Raw genomic sequence first — 16,087 nt, 5'->3', positions numbered from 1 at the left:
ATGTTGAAAACATGCAATTCCTATATGCATATCTTTATAAGTTTGTTTAAGAAATCATGCTTATGTCGGCTAATGTAAAATGTTTCTTAACTCTATTTTTGTTTAGGAAATATTAGATTTCATTATGTTCCCTCCCTCTTATGTTATTTTTATTTTTTATAGAGTAATTTTGACAAATACTCCTTAAAATGATACTACTAAAGATATTTGGGTCCCAACATTAACCCTTTAATTTTTGTCTCTTTAGACTAGAACAAGTCCTAAGCTCAACATATCTATTTCCAAAATTACCCCCATATTTATTACCAAAGTCACACCACCAGAAGACAATCTCCGGTCACCGGCTCCTGTCACTGCTGGCGGCGAGTCTTTAGTTGTAGGTGCCGGCAACCATAATCCGTCACATTATTATGGGCCACCGATGCTAGTCTGATTCATAGTTTGATAGATTATGATTCATAATATGTTAGATTTATTAACAGCCGGCCCCAGTCTCTGATCACCGGCATTGATCATAATCTGTCAGATTATGCAACATAAATCATGCTTCATAACCTAGCAGATTATGTTGCATAATTTGTCAAATTATTTTAGTTTTTCAACAAATTAAAAACAATAATAAATCAAATTAAAAATCCAAAAATATTAATCCTTCAAATTATTACCAAATTAATTTGTGGAATAAAAAAAACCATCACCATACTACAAACATCTACAAAACTCATCTAAAATCACAAAACTCATACTCAGTCGCAACCATCACCTAAACCAAACAACAATATCTTCTTGGTTTGCAAGGAAAAGAATCCAACTTCCTATAACTATATAAAAAGAGAATAACTAGGCAGGTATCAACTGACCTACATGCATATTCTCGATTTTTATGCCTTTTTATTTTTTTTTTCCTTTTACGTGGGTGAATTCTTTAAACTGTGTTTAGAATTAATCCCATTTTATTTTTTATATTTTTTGAGAAAAAATAAAAATGTTTCCAAAACGATATTTGACGCAATAAAAATAAAAATAATTTTTTGATTTAGTGTAAAATGAAAGATAAATGAAAAATGACTTTTAGTAGTTTTTTTATTTTTTGTTTTCGTTTTCTCTTCTCTCAAGCAAAAAAAGAGAAACATTAATGAGTTTTTTATACTAAAAATAATCTCTTGATAAAATTACTAAACACATTTTTAAAAATAATTTCTGTCTGAGATTAAAAATATTTTTATTTTTATTTGTGGTCGCATGTACTAGGCAAATCGCTTGAAAATATCAAAAGCTATCACCATCTCTATCTAGAAGATATTATTAGCTCTTTAGGCTCTAACATTTTGTGGCTCTCAAAGCAAAACAGGGATGAGGTTGACAAATTGGGAGTTATTTTTTTCATCTAAAAGTTTGCATGGTACAAAAAAACTTTTGTCAGCATTTCAAAAACAAAAAAAACAAAAAAAAAAACTTTCGTCAGTAGTTTGTCCATCGTCTTAAAACTAAAAACGTATGCAAATTTAACTAAATTTGATTTTGATAAAAATTTGACTTGTATATGGGATTGACAGTTTTTTTTTGTTTTTTTGTTTTTTTTAAGTTTGTCCATTCAAATGAAATTTAAGCTCTTTTTCATTTTTAGAAATAACAAAATTATTAATAATTATTGTAACGATATTCGTGTTTTATGCTATGAAATTACGTGATAAATCATTATAATCATATTATTTGTAAATGATATATATATATATATATATTTTTTTTTTCTATTTTTGAACATGTTTATTGATGATTGGGATCCTTTTTTGTGGGCCTGTTCCAGTCCCTTAACTGAATGGGCTGGTAACTTGGCCCGTGTAAGAGGCAAGTACTACAGCTACTAGGCCCTTTCTGGTTTGAGTTGTTGGACTTGTTTTATTATGCCAGAAGTACTAAAATATCTTACCATGAGTATCCTTGTTGGTCTCATAATTAATCACACATTATTATGTTTTTAACCGTGGAAGTCCTTAAAAGTTAGATGATTATAGCCACACTTTATGTACAGCATTTCTTTCAAAAACAGAAGAGAGAAAAGACTTTTATTGTTATAAGTTCATAGATGTTAATCTAGAACTAAAGAAACGCCAAACAAGCCTAATCCCCTATTAGGTTGTTAATCCTCAATTTTATTGGCTCTAAGGCATGAATTGGCCTCCATTTCATTTATTTATTTATTTTATCTCCAGCTGATTACAAGGCTGCCAAGAATCGAGCTTAACGGGAAATTGGTTTAGATGATCATAATGGAAACATAAGCAAAAAAAAAAAAAAAAAGTTACTTAACCAGTAATTATTTCAAAGATCAATAGATAATTATAGGATTATAGCAATATGACAATTGAATTTAGTGAACATGAGAAGCCATGGCAAGTTTTGGCTCTCTTTGCTATTCCTAGTTTTCAAGTAATGTATCAAATACAGGTGGGCTATGTAAAATTAGTTAATATATCAACTTGAAAGACTCTAATCTCTATCCAATCACATCCTTAATAACAATAATAAAAAAAGTCTTAATCTATCAGAAAAGACTAAACACATATAAATGTGGTCAAAAGTATAGTATTTCCTTTTCTGGGTGCTTGAAAAGTATGGTGTCGGCTTTTGCATTTTAAACTGCCATAAAAGTAAATTTTGGAAATGTATAACCGTTTTCCTTTACCATAAAGCAAAGCGGATCTTTAATCATTGAATATGGACAGCCTCACTTGGAAATATGCACCAAAAAATTGCCTTCAGTCCATAGAAAGTAAACCTAATTGCTAATTTACTAGTCACATATAAAATTTAGGCCTATAAAAAAAATAATGAAATGGTGAAGTAAAAGTTTTGGCTTAGGGATTATGTCACAAGAATTACCAAATTAAAAGCCTTGTTAAAGTGGCAACAAACTCTAGTCACAATATATATATATATGTAATATGGATCTTATTTAATAGTTACTTCGATATTTATTTAATATATATATATATATATGGATCTTATTTAATAGTTACTTCGATATTTATTCATCGACATGTATCGTTATTTTAATCGTAAAATATTGATCAGATAATTATGACAATTAATAAAATTAAATTCTTATCATGTCACATCATTAAAATTTTAAATTATTAACGACTATAGAAACATAACCATCAATAACTGATGCATATATATACATACATATATCAACTCGACTTTCCAAAACACACCATGATTATTCCTGCCCATACCTTAGCAATTCCTAATTTGTTTCCCAAACACACCACGGCAAGTCTTTTGTGTTACAGCCATAATTACTTGTGTTAATTTCTTCACCCCAAAAAACATATTTTTACACACGCAAAAATCCCAATCTATCTCTTACCTCAACCTCACCAATTCTCTTTTTTCTTACCCATTGCCTACTTCACCTAAATTGGTGCTAACTTCCCTAACCTTTTTACTTTTACAAAAAAAACATGAAACATATATGTTCTCTTGCGGCTCTTCTTTGTTATATATAATAATCTTTGCCCTTTGACATCATGCAACTAACAAAACCGAGAGGGTGAAATGAAATTCATTTTTTATTTGGCGAATTGCCAACCCGAAAGTGACACATGACATAGTTTGTCAACCCCAAAACCAATTAGTCATCCACTCTTTGTATTTTGTTGAAAAAGAAATATTAGTGTAGTGATTTTATTAAACTTGTAGATATTAATGCTGCCGTAAAGGGGAGAAAACTGTAATAAGAATAAGAAATTTGTTCTTTCAATATATACAACAAAAGGTAAACATCAAAAAAATGAAGTGTATATAAATATAGGAAAATTGTGTAGTATGATATAAAAAAAATGTCAATTAGTAGTGGCATATTTCCCGTCTTTGAATCATTAGATAATACAAAATTTAAATAAATTATGTAAATTTAACTAAATTTGATGAAATCTAATGGTTCAAAATCACGTGGTATCAAATGTAGAGTATTTTTTGAAACCTACCATCGAATTCTCCAATAATATTTATAATATAAAGAAGTATATACAAAATAGGAGGCAGTTTGGCAAAGAGAGATGAGAACACAACGTGCTTCTCCACCATTAAAGGAATCACATAAAGAAAAATGTCTTGCAAGTGGGTTTCAAACCAATATCATAATTTTTGACTACGGAAAATTCAGGAATCGCGTTTAGTCCGGAAAATAGTGTATTCTTAACTAATCTAATTGCCTTGTGCAATTTCACAACATGGGTGACTTACTATTTTCCAAGGTATGATAGACCCAATTGACCAAAACTTGAATAACCCCAAATTCATAGTACTTGTGCGTAATATAATATGTCATATATATGCTCGTAAATCATTTAACACAAACTTCCGCATATATATGCTCAAGAAAGATGAATAATTAAGAAACATATCACTTGGTTGGACCTGACCCAATAATAATGAAAAGTCATATATCATCATCAACTAATGGCTTAGTTTGATATTATTTTTCCCTATCAAAATCAGTTTCTGCTTGTAGTAAAAGCTAATTTTAGTGTTTGGTAAATCTCTTCAAAAATATTTTTTGAAGAATTTTTTAAGAATTTACAGCCAAAATCAGAAGCAGCTTAAAAACAACTTTAACTTTTAGATTATGCGAAAATTGACATAGTACAATTAATAAAACTTTCATAATACTCATAATACCCCTAATAAAATTTAAAATTTACAATCATTCCAATCTAAAATTGAGACTCGTAATATAATATAATATAATAGTAATATTGTAATAAATAATATCATAATTATATTAATAACTCTACTATTATTATTTTATCATATAATATGATATAATAATTATAATATGATATTGTGATTATTATTTTATAATATATTATATATTATATTGTATTGATATAATTATATTTAATACATTATATTGTAATTATATATATTATTTTATAGTATAATATAATATAATCGTTTATTATTTTAATAATATTATTATATTCCATATTATAGTTATATAATATATTATATAATAATAGTTTTTTGTATTATATTAAATATAATAATAAATATATATTATATTGTTATTATATATATTATATTATAGTATAATATAATCATTATTTTCAATTATTTCAGTTATTATTTTAATAATATTATTATATTCTATATCATAATTATATAATAATAGTTTTTTATATTAGTTTTTTTGTGTTATATTAAATATAATAATAGATATATATTATATTGTAATATATAATATAATATAATATAATATAATCGTAATTTTTAACTATCTACAGCAATTCAACCTCATAATTTACCAAACACTATTACATTGATTTTAAAATCAGCACAGCTACTATAATTATAGTTTACCAAACACTCAGCTGTTTTTTGTAACAGCAGCTTCTTCCTTCAACACAGTTAAACGCAATTTAATATTTGTGTTACATGGATTTGACCAATTTTGCATTAGATTATGCTTAGTGCTATTGCCTATATATAATGTTAAGTTTGACAAAGAGACTTTCAAAGCCGAAATGTTTCATGAGTACAATTTTTAGAGGTCAAATTTTCAAGTCGCCATAGGCTGTACCGTTAAAACGAGTTGAATATCAACTAAAAATTCAACTATATGTGGATTACTATCAAATACTGTTACAGAAATTAAGCCCAACACTCGTGACTAATTATCACAAAATTCAATAATTAACGTTTGATATTTTATCCTAAATATTTGATTTTGTTGGAACTTTTTAATGTGTTGGAATCAAAGCCACGCAAAGAACAAGACTGCCTTTGTACTTGACATAGAATAAAAAAAAAATACTCCCTTTTGTTTTTAGTCACGTGCCTAGCTAGTTTTCATGTATTATTGTTGTTATTTCTAGTTTTTTGGGCACTTTAGAAAGTCATCCCTATATGTCAAAACATAGGGGGATAAACTAGCAATATTATGATTATACCATGTCTGTTTGTTGGTAAAGAAGCACAAGCCACCATTAACTAACTCAAATCCATTTCCTTCACTTTTTGATTGATAGAAAAATTATTAATTGTGTGTGAGAGAGACCAAAGTTGGCTACCGGCCAAGTAATTCTTCCGTCTCAATCTCTTTAATTTTTAGTCCCATAACTCTTTTTGAGTCATATTTTGAAAGACGCAAAAAAAAAAAAAAGAAAAAAAAAGAAAAAGATGAAAAGAGAAAATTAGGGGAAATGAAAGAGAAACTCCAACACCGTATATTGTAATTCCCCATCTATAAATACACAAGAAGCCATATTGTCTCTTCATGTCAAAGCATATTCACTAGTCATTGTTTCCAATATATTTCCTCTCTCAACATTCTCCAAAGGACAACTTTATGATCATCAAAGAAAGACAAAAGATGTCTCCAAAAACCCCATTACTAGTTCTTGTCATAATCTTTGCTTCTTTTTCCTTCTCTCTCTCAAGAAACCATATGGGTCCATTTTCTCTCTCTCCTCATAATCAAGCTTATAATCTCCATGGCCAATATGGTAATCATAAGAGTCATTATAATGGACTTATGACAAGGCAAAGTAGAGCAAGCTCTCCTTCCTCTTCACCACAGGTATTCAATGTTGATGATTTTGGAGCTAAAGCTGATGGAAGAGATGATAGTCAGGTACATTACAAAAAAAAAAAAAAAAAAAAACCTCATTTTCACTCTTATATATAATAATTAATATACAGTCCAATATATGTGTATAATTAAGTGAATTATTGTATATGAAGCTTTGGGTTTTGTTTTTTTAGGCATTTAACAAGGCTTGGAAGAGAGCTTGTTCCTCTAAAGAAGGTGTTGTTTTGGTCCCCAAGAACAAGGTTTATCACCTTAAACCAATCAAGTTTTCAGGCCCTTGCAGATCTTATGTCACAATGAGGGTGAGTTTAATCATTTATGATATGCATGCACAAGTCAGAACATGTTATATAAATTTCTATATATGTACAAATATGTGTGTGTGTATATTTATGGTAAGTTTAGAATAAGATTTATTTACTTTTTTTTTTTAACACATATGTACTAATTAGTTGTCGATCTTGATTTAAGTAGATCTCCGGCGTGATCAAAGCTTCGCCGCGCCAGTCAGATTACGAGAAGGACAGACTGCACTGGATTCAGTTTGAGAATGTGCAGAACTTGAGGGTTGAAGGTGGTGGCACTATCGATGGCAATGGAAGGAAATGGTGGCGAAACTCTTGCAAAATCAACGACTCCCTTGTAAGCCCCCACTTATTAATTAATTCATTAATGTTGCTAATTTAATATTAATACTCATTCATAATGTTATATATATATATATATATGCATTTTACTAATTTTCTCCTTTTTTTTTCTTTTTTTGGTGACTGTCCAATATTATTTCGCAGCCATGCAAGCACGCGCCAACTGTAAGCTCCTAGCTAATTTTTTTGTTTTTATTAAGCTCAATTATATAAACTAATAACGGAATTTTATTGATATTGATACATATATACATTTGTGTATTATTTTCTTTTTTTGATAGGCTGTGACATTTTTAGAATGCAACAATTTGGTAGTGGCCAATTTGAGGTTCAAAAACGCGCAACAAATGCACTTGATCATTCAGAAATGTGTGAACGTCAAGGCTATGAATTTGCGAGTGATTGCACCAGGAAATAGCCCCAACACTGACGGAATTCACGTCACAGAATCACAGAATATTCAGATCATGAACTCTGTTATAAGAACGGGTAATAATCTAATTTGGATTTTAGCTAGCTAGTACTACGTGTGTGTATATATGTATATATATGTATATTTTATAATTTTGATGTATATTTATTTAATTAAGTCGCTACAATCGGGAAACAACTTATGTATATTTTTATTTAACTTATTTTTGTTTATCCTTTTTTTTTTTTTTTTTTTTATATTGAAGGAGATGATTGTATCTCAATTGTAAGCGGGTCAAAGAATGTTAGAGCTACAGATATAACTTGTGGCCCTGGTCATGGAATTAGGTATGTGATCACTTAGTTTCTATATATCAAGATATATATATATATATATATATATAGTTCGATAAACTAAATATATAATATGTTTTCTTTTCAAACAAAAATATATATATATAATAATTTTTTTTTATTTCTACATTTGATGGTAAACAATAATGTTTGGATTATAAAGGCTTCAATTAGAGATAATTTTTAGCTCATTATTGTAATATCTAAATTTGTGCAGCATTGGAAGCTTAGGCGCTGATAATTCAGAAGCTGTGGTCTCCAATGTGATGGTGAATAGAGCAACATTTTCAGGAACCACTAATGGAGTGAGAATAAAGACTTGGCAGGTAATTACAATAATTATTATTATTTTTTTTCAAAACATTCAATTTTCTATCTTAATATATATAAATACATCAAATAGAACCCGTATTCAGATTTCAAACTTTAGGTAAAAATAGGAAAAAAAAGTCATTCAGTATTTTCACCAAGTGCAAAGTTGAAACATTAACCTTTTGGTGGAATTACTTGTCAAGGGTCAAAAAAGTATGCTCCAGTTTTGCCTGAATTCCAGCCTATTATATTGCTAATTCTGCGCAAAAAAAAAAAAAAAATCAATAGTAGATGTGCAAAAGAATTGACTAGCTCTGGTTATTAATTAATTAGGACATTTTTCTTTTTGTTTAAGGGATTTAATTAATCAGGACGTTTTTCTAATCCCTCCTAACTTCACATGATCACAAACTTACCCATGAAAATTAGTACTAACCACTTCCTGGCCTTTTGACTTAATTGTAGACTAAACTTGAATTTTGTTACAACAATACTTGACTTAATGCGTAGTTAACTAGTACTTCCTACTTCTTACTGCTGACGTACAGAATATTAACTCATTAAGTCATCACCCAACAATCACGTACCAATTTTTTTCCTACTTCTTTATCACTATCCACATGATATTCAAAAGTTAGTTATGCACATATATATATATATATATAATATTTGTTTATGTATATATCTTATGTCTTTTCAAGATACAAAATACGCGAATTTAACATAAAAGTTAGAGAATATTTAGGTAGGTTTAGTTTATGTAATAAGTTTGGAACTTTGCAACATGGGTCATGCATATATAATACTAATATAAATAACTAATATGAGATAAGGAAAATGATTGTGTAATCACAGATGTACAAGTGTTATCAAAAGAAGGAAAAAAAAAAAAAAGATCACTAAAAACATAAATTAAGAAAGTGTCTTTTTAGGCAACACTCAAATCAAGATGAAAGCGCAAGAGAGTACCAAAAAAGATTATACTATCTTATGATATATTGTGTCATTATACGTGCCTAATTTGATTAACGTTGATATATATATATATATATATATATATATATATATGTATGTATATGCAGGGGGGATCCGGGTATGCAAAGAACATCATATTCCAAAACATATCAATGCGCAATGTGAGCAACCCCATAATCATTGACCAAAATTACTGTGATCAGGATGAAGCATGTCATGAACAGGTAACGAAGATAAATATATCATGAAAAGGTTTATCATATTATCATGAAATTATATCTTTGTCCCGACCTTTTTACCCCTAACCAGTATATTTCAATTTCATGGATAGTATTATTACTTTTCATATTATAATTTTTTTTTTATACCAACTTACAATATGAACTATCTATCTTTTCATTATTAGCCGTAATATTTTTAAAAAATTCTAATTAACGCGATAATTTTTGAAACACCTAATGCCATACATATACATGATGTTAATTATGATTAGTGGTACTAATCATATTTTTTAATGTATTAATATTGGCAGGGCTCAGCTGTGCAGATAAGCAATGTGATATACAGCAACATCAAAGGAACTAGCGATTCCAAAGTGGCTGTGAAGTTCGACTGTAGCAGGACATTCCCATGCAAAGGAATCTCACTGCAAAATGTCGATTTCGCCCCCGAAGACGACGGAGAATCGATCGAAGCTTCCTGTGAGAATGTTTGGTTGAACAAAATAGGAAGGGTTTCTCCTAAATGCACTTGAAAATTATAAGGAGATTATTGGATCAAATATATTTTCTTTTTTTTTAGTCAAGACGTGTAAATAACAATATCGCCTAAAACGGTATACTTTATCATAGAAATGGATTAACTTTATGGCATGTTTACTTACCAGAATTGAAGAATGAGAGTAGAGAATGTGAGTCAATCTTATATTTACTTACTCTTTTTTATCTTGGAATGGGAGTGAAATTGGTGAGTCCCACTCAAATTTGGGATTGAGGAATGGGATTGGCACTCTCATACCCCCCCTTGGGATTGAGACTCTCATTCCTAATATTAATATTAATTTACTATCATACCCTTATTTTACTTATAAATACACAATTAAAAATAAAATTCAAGAAATAATAAATGCAGCATATATTTATTATTTTATTTGCCTAATATTATAATATTAGCATAATTATTGTTAACTTTAATATAATAAATATGTACTTTATTTTTTAATAAATTAATAATATATTTTATTTTTTAACACTATATTTTATTTTTATTTATTTTATTTAATTTTTTTTAAAATTTATTTTTATATTTTAAATAGTTGTACAATTTATATTTATTATTTTAGTACCCCATTATTACACTAAATATTTTAATTATGATTAATTTTAATAAAATAAGTACACAATATATTTTTTAAATTGAAAATATTAAATTGATTTAAAGGGTATATTAGTACTTTTACATTTTTTTATTTCGATTCTGGGTGTAAGTAAACGTATAAATGATATTTGGAATGACTCCGATTCTGAATCCTATCACTAAGTAAACAGCTTATTCTGACTCCGATTCCTCACTCTGAATCCTACCCACTCCGAATCCTGCTCACTCCGATTCATGCTCATTTGGATCATGCGTAGGTAAACATGCCATTAGTTATTGGTTCATGTCAATTTATGTTTTTGGCCAGATGATACCATGTAGACCAAACTATGACAAATTATGAATAAAATTACGGGATTCCTTTTAATACACGTTCGGTAGTGTTGTTAATTTTTATTTGGAGAATCATCCCTATTAATATCAGGTAATTCTAGATATTTAGATCTCAACAAATTTCGTTAAACTAATAAATTTTCTCATAACGTTTCAAAACCACACCAGTAAGGTGGTTATTATCGTTGTGGTTGTGGTTGTTGTGTTGTTTATTTTATTTTATTTTATTAATCGAATAAAATCCTACTATTTCAATCGAATCAAATCCTGCGTGTTTGGAATTGGGCCTCTATTGTGGGAGAAGCTTACATCCCGTAACCCAATAGATAAATGGGCTTGATCATAGTCCACATAAGTGCACGTACAAAACGGTGGGGAAAGTGACACTTGAGAATTAGTATGTAAATTATTGAGTTAATTCGAAGTATTTACACGAAATGGTGATTTTTACCCCCCTCATGTTTATGATGTGTTTTTAATTCAACAATCTGTCCATTTTATAATATAATTTCAAATATGCCCTTTTCTTTTATCTGAGTGGTTGTGAATTTATATAATTAATTTTAAAAGGAAGTTAACTATTATTTTACAGACTTATATACAAATATAACAACTTGTAGACATTTCTTTTGTCATCCCTTATAAAATAGACATATATATATAATTAACTCTATTCGTAGACTACCTGGCTCAGGTTGAAATTTTCAAGTCAAAAATTCATATTCCTAGTTTAAGTATTTGAGGGGCCAATTGGCATTTCCCTTAAAAAGTTTGTAACTGAGTCCTATTATATAATAACTTAAAACTTTACAGAAACAAGTCACATTGCAGAAAAGTGTTATCTGCACTACTCTTGAAAATCCCTGAAAATTAGATGATTTTACACCTTGCTTTCCTTTTTTATTTTCGGTTAAATTTCATGTTATTACGCGATGAACACGAGACTGCTTCCATTAAGTTACAAAAATCTGTAGTAAAAAATTAAATTAAGAGATTAATTGACCAAAAACAAAAAAGTTTAGGATGAAATGACCAATAGCGCCAAAAACTTTTGAGAAAAGGACGTTTGGTTGGAAGATTCAAACTATGTGATTCGAATCATTTTCGATTTACGTGAATTTTTTGTGAGAGAAAATACTGTAACGAACTACGAATCATGATTCGAATCAGGGAACGAATCCCTCCAAACATCCTCGTTCCCAAGGATGCTCCAATGGGTGTGGGGCTGGAGAAGATGTACATAACGTACTTATAAAAATTTATAATTGATGCAAAAACAAGGAATGCCTTATCTTTTGAGAGAATTTTGTTCTTGGTTGAACCTATAATTTTTCAGCTTCACAAACTAGCTATCCAATGACTATGAATATTTTTTAGTTTTTTGCTGTGCAAGAACTTTGTTGAGTTCAATGCTTTAGAGAATATATATAAGACCCGTTTAGTTCGCTGATTAGAGTTTTTAATTCGAGTTAAAATGTGACGTTATGTGAGAGTTTTTTACTGTAGTAAAAAAATTAAATGTGATTGTTTATTAGAGTTTTTTACTGAAACAAAACTCGAATCGGTGAAATAAACGGGATCATAGTAAAGAATATAACAACGTGGTGGTGGGTAATGATTTGTAAAGGTATTTTTTTAAAGGGTTTGGGTTTTTTTTTTTTTTTTTTTTTTTTTTTTTTTTTTTTTGGTATATGCAGAAGACCAAGATGCAATATTTGGAGAAAAGAAAGAGATTGCAATCTGAAAAAAAATTTAAAAACAGGAAAAGAAAAACATCAAAACTTTTGACTTGAAATTTAAAATTGAAGAAATCGTATATATAGATTATTATTTATAAGCAAGCTGGCCAACTAGGCTTCAAACTTTAAAGGGTGACCTATATAGTAAATTGGATTACTTTAATTTATTTTTTAATTTGGAGAATTTTGTAGTAAGGTGTTAAAAATACATTACAATTATTGCAGAGTCATAAACTGTAAAATCACATTCTAACTGTATTAAAGTCGAGAAGATATACAAATTTAAGTGAAACTTGATAAAGACTAGACAGTATGAAACTGTACAAAACCGAGGGGGGGTTTTTTTTTTGGGGCCCCTTTTGAGAGGATTCCTTTATAAACTGGAAATTGTACTTTTGCATTCGACTGACAGATTGTAAAAGTTGCATAATTGGGCAGCACAACAAAAAAATGTATGGTCCAGAATTAAGTTTGGAGAGAAGGTTTGGTAATATATGGGAAGTACCCGGATACAAGTACGAGAACCTTTTGATGGGGACTTATGGCCATGACATCTACGCATGTGAAAAGGGCAATAATATTTTCATGACTCTCTTCATCTCTCATTGCTTCAATAATACTCTGTTCTCTATAATTAAATTAAATTAGCATGCGTATTTCTCAATATTGATGACGTGTCACAACACATGTGATAATAGAATAAAAACCGTCACATAACAAAAAAAAGGTCAAATTATTAGGTTGTACACTCTTATATTGCGGTTTTATATGTGATCGATTATCAATAGTGATATCGTTATTTGTCATTATTAATGATGCACCACCACACCACACATGTGATACTAAAATAAAATTGTTACGTGACGAAAAATTAGATTATTGATTCTTATATTGTTACGTGACAGTTTTGATGTGCTGACATTTTGTGTGTGATTGCATTACCGATAATAAAAGTGGTGCTGGTTAGATTGTGATGGTTGAATCTAAACCGGTTTGGTTTTGGGAGACTAATTGGGTTTGATATGGGCAATGAATGTAATGTAATAGCAATTGTGAGGAAGATGAAGTACCAACTTTTTGTTATGGGTCTTTTATTGAAGGCCCATTCAGGAATAAGAACCACTAAAATAATTACAGTATGAAGGGGTACAAAACGATAAAAGCAAGTAAAGGTCAGAATCATATGGACACAAAAGGAAAGACAATGAGTATGAATAGTCTCCATAATTAAACAAAAGCTCATGAATAGTTAACAAGAGAAAGAGAGAGAGAGAAGAAAAGGCAATGAGTTGAGGAGAGAGAGAGAGAAGATGGTAAAAAGAGGAGATAGAGAGAGAGAGAGAGAGAGAGAGAAAAATGGGGTATTGTTTGCTGGGGTCTTCTCCAACAACAAGTACTTGTTTAAGCAGACAAAAGGTCTTCGGGATAAAGTTTGTGCTAAGAAGTAAAGGGTGACTTCTGCATCCTTCAAACACAGATTTCCTTAAGTCTAGCATCTCTTGTATTGTATCTATCTATCTGTCTTTCAGCATTTTTTACTTATCTCTCTATCTCTATTGGCTCTTGCTTTTCTCCTAGCTCTTTTTTTTTTTTTTTTTTTTTTTCACATAATCTTCTTGGGATTAAAATGGAGGGAGAAGTAGAAGAATCCTCCACAAATGAAAAGAAGGGAAAATTCAAAAGAATATGTGTCTTCTGTGGAAGCAGAGCTGGATATAAGTCTGCATTCAGTGATGCTGCTCTTGAGCTTGGTAAACAGCTGGTAATTAGTATTTTCTCTCATCATCACCATCGTCACACACACACACACACACACACACACACACACATATATATATATTATGACATGTGTCTATATATTTTTGCTTTTTCTTTTCTTTGATTTGTCAGGTTGAGAGAAAGATTGATTTGGTTTATGGTGGAGGGAGTATAGGCCTAATGGGCTTGGTGTCTAGGACTGTGTTTGATGGAGGCTGCCATGTTCTTGGGTAGACCAATTTTTTTGATCTTTTGTTTCTTTTCATTTTCTATTTGTTTTCTTAACAAGTTTTATGTATAGATTGATTTTGTTTTCTTTGTTTGCATAATTATATGTAGAGTCATTCCAAAAGCTCTTTTGCCTCATGAGGTACTGCTTTGTCCACTGTTGTATATTAGTATAATTACATGAAATTTGTTGTTATGTTAAAAAAAAAAAAAAAAAAAAACACTGATGAGAAATGTGATTACTAAGCAGATTTCAGGAGAGACCATTGGAGAAGTGAAAACAGTTGCAGATATGCACCAAAGAAAATCAGAAATGGAAAAACATGCTGATGCATTCATTGCTCTTCCTGGTCTCTAAGAAACATCTTTCCCTTTTCTTTTTTCTTTTTCTTTACATTTTATTCAACTTTTCTTGATTTGTTTTATGTATCTTTGGATTAAAATCACAATCTTTTTAGGTGGTTATGGAACTATGGAAGAATTGTTGGAGATGATAACATGGTCTCAGCTAGGAATTCATGAAAAACCAGTAAGATGGATATACATACATACATATATACATATACATATACATATACATATACATATATACATATATAAATGTATATATGTGTTCCTGACTTTTGCTTTATTTTATTTTAAACAGGTGGGATTGTTGAATGTAGATGGATACTACAACAGCTTACTTGCCTTGTTTGATAAAGGAGTTGATGAAGGCTTCATAGACCATTCTGCAAGGCATATTGTGGTTATAGCAAATACACCAGAAGATCTTATCAGAAAGATGGAGGTAAAACAAATACACAATATATGTATTGTATATTATATGAATGTGTGTGTGAATGTCAATCCTGTGAGTACTATAGCCAAATTATATACATATGATACATATATATATATATTATATATATGTGTAATGTATATATGTATTATAGTATCTTCTTCTCTTGAGAATAGAAAATTATTAGGCTTGTTGCTGAATTATTGAGGAGGGTGGCCAAAGAAATTTGAAGGGAAATGTGAGGGAATGTTATGAGTTGTATATTGTTTCTATTGATTTGTATATATGCTTTTATTGAAATGAATTAATATTGCAGGAGTATGCACCTGTACATGACAAGGTTGCACCCAGACAAAGCTGGGAAGTGGACCAATTATTAGAGTCTACACAATGTGGGGAAGCCCTAAAATCTTAGATCTTAATCATCCACATTTTTATTTTTATATTTTTATATATAATACATAATATAAGTACACTTGTATGTTGTGTAGTTCCATGCTAATAAAAAAAAAAGACAACAAATGATAATAAAATCTCTCTCTCTCTCTCATTGTGGGGTAATCTCCCAAGATTC

The 16,087-nt window shown here is 29.5% G+C and overlaps 2 protein-coding genes across 2 annotated transcripts; both read left to right on the top strand.

Moving 5' to 3' along the window:
• Positions 1-6,337: 6,337 nt before the first annotated feature.
• LOC21395715 (polygalacturonase QRT2) lies at positions 6,338-10,051 on the top strand. The gene is made up of 9 exons (XM_024170105.1): positions 6,338-6,640; positions 6,772-6,900; positions 7,073-7,240; positions 7,390-7,410; positions 7,527-7,734; positions 7,923-8,004; positions 8,228-8,336; positions 9,405-9,521; positions 9,830-10,051. Exons 1-9 carry the CDS (start codon positions 6,356-6,358, stop codon positions 10,049-10,051), a joined length of 1,341 nt encoding a protein of 446 aa, XP_024025873.1. The 5' UTR covers positions 6,338-6,355.
• A 4,311-nt stretch (positions 10,052-14,362) lies between these two features.
• LOC21395714 (cytokinin riboside 5'-monophosphate phosphoribohydrolase LOG1) lies at positions 14,363-16,087 on the top strand. Its single transcript, XM_010089920.2, has 7 exons — positions 14,363-14,508; positions 14,637-14,734; positions 14,844-14,874; positions 14,983-15,082; positions 15,191-15,261; positions 15,379-15,522; positions 15,830-16,087. The coding sequence occupies exons 1-7, from the start codon at positions 14,374-14,376 to the stop codon at positions 15,926-15,928; spliced, it is 678 nt and encodes a 225-aa protein (XP_010088222.1). The 5' UTR covers positions 14,363-14,373; the 3' UTR covers positions 15,929-16,087.

The sequence above is a fragment of the Morus notabilis genome, unplaced genomic scaffold, assembly GCF_000414095.1.
Source record: "Morus notabilis unplaced genomic scaffold, ASM41409v2 Scaffold657, whole genome shotgun sequence".
NCBI classification, from domain to species: domain Eukaryota; kingdom Viridiplantae; phylum Streptophyta; class Magnoliopsida; order Rosales; family Moraceae; genus Morus; species Morus notabilis.
This window is presented reverse-complemented; position numbering and strand designations above follow the sequence as displayed.

Excerpts from the sequence above, each read along its gene's own strand:
- LOC21395714 (XM_010089920.2), top strand. The coding sequence starts at position 14,374 with ATGGAGGGAGAAGTAGAAGAATCCTCCACAAATGAAAAGAAGGGAAAA. Across the intron at positions 14,875-14,982 it reads AAGCTCTTTTGCCTCATGAG|ATTTCAGGAGAGACCATTGG; the intron begins GTACTGCTTTGT and ends ATTACTAAGCAG. Across the intron at positions 15,262-15,378 it reads TAGGAATTCATGAAAAACCA|GTGGGATTGTTGAATGTAGA; the intron begins GTAAGATGGATA and ends TATTTTAAACAG.
- LOC21395715 (XM_024170105.1), top strand. The coding sequence starts at position 6,356 with ATGATCATCAAAGAAAGACAAAAGATGTCTCCAAAAACCCCATTACTA. Across the intron at positions 6,641-6,771 it reads ATGGAAGAGATGATAGTCAG|GCATTTAACAAGGCTTGGAA; the intron begins GTACATTACAAA and ends TTGTTTTTTTAG. Across the intron at positions 9,522-9,829 it reads ATGAAGCATGTCATGAACAG|GGCTCAGCTGTGCAGATAAG; the intron begins GTAACGAAGATA and ends TAATATTGGCAG.